Source organism: Amborella trichopoda, chromosome 2 (genome assembly GCF_054954075.1).
Source record: "Amborella trichopoda isolate Santa Cruz 75 chromosome 2, AtrichopodaSantaCruz75HAP2 v2.0, whole genome shotgun sequence".
NCBI classification, from domain to species: domain Eukaryota; kingdom Viridiplantae; phylum Streptophyta; class Magnoliopsida; order Amborellales; family Amborellaceae; genus Amborella; species Amborella trichopoda.
Window position 1 is genome coordinate 20649492 of NC_142337.1, and position 6417 is coordinate 20655908.

A 6417-nucleotide genomic window follows, 5' to 3' on the forward strand; every position below is an offset into this window, starting at 1 on the left:
TTTCTTAAAAGCTTCATTATAAATAACACATTCTCTCCTAAAAATCCATATCCTTCTCTCCTCATACCGTTTAACTAATGCTTAACATCACTATGTTCAACATGACAGATGGCTAAGGGTGATTGTGACCTCGTTGTATAAAAGCAAATGATTTTATAGTATAAATCTCTCATTTTATTTAATTTTCATTTCAAAACAAATTTATATTTGAAAATTTATTGAGGACCGTTGTGACCTATATAGTTAGGCAACCACAATTATTAGTGATCATATATTTTTATTTGAGGGATCCTACCGTCTTTTGCAATCCTTATGCTCCACTCAATCTTTTCTCTTTAATTTACAAGACACGTGAAATTCAATACTTGGCTTTAAAAGTAATTGAGACATTTTAACGTGTATGCATTTTACACATGACATCTTAATTGTATCATGTGTTGGTGACATATAGATGATGATGTATTACGAACTTCTATCCCTTTAAAATCTCATTGCCCCTCTTTTTTAAAAGCAACTTTTTGTTGAACACACTCTCTCTAATAAAAACTCATATCCTCCTAATCTTCTCATAACCTCCAAAACTCTTTATCGTTAACATGATGAATACCAAAGGTTATCATATGTTGATAAACCACATGAAATATGGATGTTGAAGCTTACATTGATTTTGGTTTTAGCTTAGTTTTATCAAGAAGCAGGGATAGAATTATTAATGCAGGAAGTTTTTTTATATTTAAGTTTTATAGTGCTAGGTGAATTTTGCATTTGTAGCTACATAATCATTTCTCACAATCGATGCTTGTAGTTTTATTGCCACTTTGAGAACATATTAATATATGTTGTAGTTTTAAATGAGTTATTGGAATTTCAACTTAATAACTCAAGAAGTGTATGTATCCTGAGACTGTACTTGCAAGGACCGATTGCATCTCGGAATCTTACAAGAGTCAAGGGCGTTTAGCACTTTGATGATAGTGGGACCATATCATGCCTCAAGGTCCCTTGTAATTTGGAACATTTAATTTATGAACCTCTATCACTTTGGAATTAGGAGTATTCTTATAAACTCTGAACCCAGACAAATCCTCAAACCCCATTTGGATCCTTAGAAAAAATGTATGGAAAAAACTATTTTATGTGAAATACATTTCTTGTGAAAACATTTCCTACAAAATGGATATTTTGTTGTTTGAATAGTATCTAGATGCAGCCTAAAAGATACATTTCAAGTATGGAAAGGAGTTGAATGCAATGAATCTCTAGAAAGGAAAATATGGTAGATGTAGAGTTACTAGGATGCACTCTCAACCACTTGTCTAAAGCCACTACAATATATACCGATTTGTTCTCCAATCGGCAGTAAAATTATGAGCTTCGATTTTGAAAAACCATTCCGAAACTAGATCATATATCTCTTATAGATGCATGCGCAACCCGAAACATGCAATTCATCTAGCAATGTAGAACTTAATCACAAAATACTTACTGCAAAATTAACAATAGCTTTGTCTCTTTATAAAATAGAGCGTTGAAAACCAAAATCAATGTATGCTTCAACCCCATATTTCATGTGGGTCACCAACATATCATAACCTTTGGCATCATCATCTTACACATTTATTAAAGGTTATGAGGAGAGAAGGATATGAGTTTTCATCAAAGAGAGAGAGTGTATGTGTGTTCTTCGAAAAGAAGCTTTTAAGAAAGAGGGATGATGGGCTTATCAAGGAATGGATGATGGTACCACATCATCATCCAGGTGTCACCAACACATGATATAAGTAAGATATCATGTATAAAATACATACATGTATTAAAATATGTTAGTAGAATTTCAAGCCAAGTATTGAAGTTCACACATCATGCAAATAATGGAGAAAAACTGTGCAGACGTAAGGACAATAAAAGATGGTATGGTCCCTCAAACAAAAACATAAGACCACAATTAACTATAGTCTCATAACTATATAGGTCAAATGGTCCTCAAGAAATTTCAAATACAAATTAGTTTCGAAATAAAATTTTTATAAAATTAACAATAGAACATCAGTTAAGGTTTGCAAATCCCTAATGTGGGTATGATATATACATAAGAGGTGACCATATTCTTATTCAGTAATGGTTTACAAGGGTTATTTGGTCCATGTTGGATCCGTTTGGATTGTTGTGAGTGACTTAGATATCAAGATTAGCTATGCTCAATGACAAGGCCCACATGCTATGGAGAGTGTGTACAATGGCAATCCAATGGGGTAAATGGAAAATAATAAAAGAAATCTTTAAAAGCGACAGTATCAGAGGGGAGATTTTGCAATAGAAAATTCAATAATAAGTGATTGTTTGGGTAGTATCAAGACCGGAGTTCAAATGTTTCATGTAGTGAAACTTGAGAAGGATTAGAAGACAATAGCTTTCCCAATTATCTCTATTAGCAGGCCAACCCCCTAGTTGTCTGCCCCATCGAGGGAGTTTTTGAAGTTGAGCTTCAATGGGAGTTTGTGGGAAAATTTGGGCCAGAGGGGTTTGCGGTCAGTTTAAGGGACACAGAAGGAAATACCATCCTATCCTTCTAAGGATAGACTGCTCATTCGCAGAGGCAAGAGTATTATTTAAGGCCTGAGATCAAGCGATTAGCCGATTAGGAGGTGGTGGCTCCTATTATTGTTAAAGGAGAAAGCATTAATGGTATCAGATGGGCTAATAGGAAATCTAACCTCCACCCTACCCCCTTTTCTCCCTCCTTGGCGCCTTTGATCTTTGATGAGATGACAGACATTGGAGCTTCCAGGCCACTTTCATTTCAACATGCAAAAAAAGGAAGGTTAATGCAAAGGAAAACACACTAGCTAATGGCAGTATGGCAGGCAATATTTTATGGATTGACCTAATTTTGTGGGTCATTCAAATGCTATCCCAATATCCCTTTGATACCATGATGTGCGGTTCTACTCGTTTATTATCAACAAGTTTAAGACACATGTCAAAAAAAGAAAAGAAAAGAAAAGGGTATCAATGTTTAGGATACATGATCATCTACCCCTTTCTAATAGGGCCCACAATAGGCCGAGCCAACCTTGGCCTTAGCCCAACCCTGGCCTTAGCCCAACCCTAATCCCTATAGCCCCAGCCTGGCTAGCCCAGACCAGGCCAAAGAAGCTCTGGCCCATGCCTGGCCCTAGCCAAGCCAAGCAAGGGAAGGTCAAATTCAATCCAAGAAAAAAAAAGGAAGAAAAAAAGGGTGGTGTAGGCCGAACCGGGCCGACCCTAGACTAGCCCTCAGGCCACATCTTGTGGCTTAGAGTGGCCCAGGCCCTAGGTTTTTAGGGCAGGGTCGACCAGACCGGGCCGTACCAAACCACCTAGCCCATTGTCAGGCCTACTTTCTGACTTCTTCCAGAAGCTGAAATCAAAGTTCTGTCAGAATTTAAACAAATCACAATAAATCCATACAGTTCCATGCAATTAAATCACTATAAGAGTTGCTTCCTCAAAGAGGATGAGGGAGAGTTTGATTGATCACTTTATAGAGATACACTACAAGGCTAATACAGCACCTACCAAACAGCAATCAGAATAAGAACAAAAACAAAGTACCAATGTAGCTCATAGGAGTAACAAAAATTTGGACAACAGAACTTCTCACAGGACAGGATACGGGTTATAAATGGGGATTGCGCTTTGCAAGGAAAACAAGGAAGCATAAAAAAACTAATGTAGCAGAGAAGAGTCATGAGTTCAAAGTTTTTCTATTACTTTCAATGATCAGATTCAAGACAATAGAAAAAACAAAATGAACAGCTCACATATATCTCATTGCAGTCCACAGAGAAATTTCAATTCATAGATACAACATCATGAATTGCTTTTTGTAAAGCATTACAACCACCAGACAGAAAATTTTGAGGAATTAGAAATTCAGACGTTGTGTTAGAGAGAAAGAGAAAGAATGCAGCTTGAAACCGATAATAACACGCACAATAGCAGTTATCAAAGGAAAACAAGAGAAAAAGAACAGCAAGAAAGAAACAAGAAACTTGGAAAACTAGAAGTTCACATGAGAAAAACGTTCACCACACTCTAAAGAAAATAGCCACTCAAAAATACATGCAACTTATTTTAATGATTAATTATAGAAAGAGTTCCCGTAATAATATATAATCAGAATTACAACATACAAGCTGGATTCTCGATTTTGAGACAGAAATCTCAGAAAATTAATCACAAGACACAAAATCAGGAAAAAGAAAAATCAGTAGGTATAAATGGAAAGAACGAGCGAGAATGACAGACAGATAAGAGAGAAGAGCAAGAGGGATAGAAGTGAACCTGAGATACATGAGCAGTCCCAACCAAGTAGACATCGCAGGTACCACCAGGCACTGAAGACTCACAATTGAGAAGCACCACACCTTTTGCAAGATCTTCTGGGAGCTCCATCTTCTCATACGTTTGCCAACCGTCATGTAATTCAGCATCATTTCCTCCATTAGAGGACTCATGGAGACCTAGGGTTCCCCGAAAACGTGGAGGATCGCTCTCTTCCTCCATGTCTGGTTCGATATCTTCTCCTTTGTTGGCTTCTTCCACATCGATCTCCATGGATTTTCCGGAGAGAGCGGTGGTGGCGTGAGATTCATGCGAGAGTTTTGTATCTAAAACCTCCGCATTTGGCGAAACGCCATCCGTCATGGTCAGAGTAAACGTGCAAAATTTTGATGCCTCCCTCTCTCTCCTCTTTCTCTCTCTATTCTGATGCCCTCTCTCTCTATATCGAGAAATGGAGTGCGATGCAATGTTCTGGCGTGGAAGCAAAGGCCAACAAGGTTTTCTTGATGCAGCTGCGAGCAAGGCTTTCTTCATCCAATTCCCTCTCTCTCCAGGCTTTCTTCATGCAATCCCCACTCTCTCTCTCTCTCCTTGTCTAATCCCCTTCCAAATTTCTCACTCTTCCTATAAAACTGTCATCTGTCACTTAGGCCCCGTTTCGGACCGTGGCTTGCAAAAGCAGGTAGGTCGTTTTTTTAGGAAGAAGTTTATGTAGAGCCGACGGTCTAAACATTCAAATTAGAGCCTACCTCAAAAATATCACTTAAAAGAGGTTGTTTTGATGCTCAAATAGCTTCAAATTGATCATCTCAATATTAAGATACATGGATATGAGAAAAAATTAGATTTCAAGTTTTGAAAATAGTGTATCTTTTAGTGTACTTTTGGATCGTCAATATTCAAGATTTTCAAGTTTTCATAGAGATGCTCCATATACACTACATTTCTCCATACTATGTGAACGTGCACTTTATTTTGATTGTTTAGAGCATCAGCTCCATACAAACCATACCTTTTTTTATGCTTTTTTTTTATACCCTACTAGTTGGTTTATGTGCATTGTAAGTACAATGGAAATATCATTCAAGTAAATGATCATATATATTTTGTATTTTTTTTTTTTGAAAGTTATATAAGAAAATAGCATAGCATTGAAGAAATACCCAAAGGAAATAGTAATTTCACTCATAAAATATTAAGTAGATGTTGACATATAAATGAATTCAAATAATAGCAAATATATTGAATTTAAATAGCAATTTCATGAATGAAATATTAAGTAGCTGTTGGCATATAAATTAGATCCAGTAAAAGAAAATGCAATGAATTATATGTCAATGTCTTCATGCAGCTTCAATCTTCTTTTAACATTTGGTTATTATGAAATATTAAACATGTTTGTCACCACGCATTTCACCGTTGTGTGATTTCAAAAAGTATTTAGCATTGCCCACACTTTGAAAATGTGCTTTGTGTGCAGGATCTTTTGTATTTCGTGTTGAACATGATCTACAATATTTGCTTGCAACAATTGATGAATTTTATATGTAAGCATTATAGAATAATCTATTTTGTGATGGAAAATAAAACTAAAAATTAGATACATTTGATGCAATTAACAATAAAGTGGATATACCTATTGTCAAAGGCTATGAAGTTGTTCTATTGTTGTAACCAAGAGATGTTCTACTTTTTTACCAAAGATTGTTACTTTCAACTCAGATATGTCATTTATTAAACTACATTTGAAACAATACGTATAAATTTTTTATGTTATCTGAGTTTTTGTGTTTTATATATAATAAAATGAAATTTAATTTTGGTTTAAGGATATCTTACATGAAGCCTGTTTTGACATTATCTGATAAGCACTTTGAGTAATGATGTCTTGTCTCGACAATTTGAGATGTTTTTGTTAAGCATTGCAAGCATCCCCTATACCATACCTCGTCGTCAACATGGAGTGTTGTCATTTTTACTTGTGAAAATATGTATTTGACCTACATAAATTTGGATAATGTGTTGTTACTCTTTATTAGTATATGATAGATTAATTTTTTTTAGCTCATACTTTTTGTAGTTCGGCATCGG

The 6417-nt window shown here is 35.7% G+C and overlaps 1 protein-coding gene across 7 annotated transcripts in view; it reads right to left on the reverse strand.

Annotated features, from left to right (window-relative positions):
• LOC18445640 (TraB family protein) overlaps positions 1-4930 on the reverse strand; it is a 72611-nt gene extending 67681 nt beyond the window's left edge. For all 7 annotated transcript variants that reach the window (XR_016049394.1, XR_002282940.2, XR_002282939.2 and 4 more), the window contains exon 1: positions 4327-4930. Coding sequence is in view for 4 of the 7 variants with exons in the window: in XM_088858294.1 (XP_088714420.1) it covers positions 4327-4860 (534 nt within the window). In the remaining 3 variants the exon portion in view is untranslated. The remainder of the gene's footprint in view (positions 1-4326) is intronic.
• Between the last annotated feature and the right edge of the window lie 1487 nt (positions 4931-6417).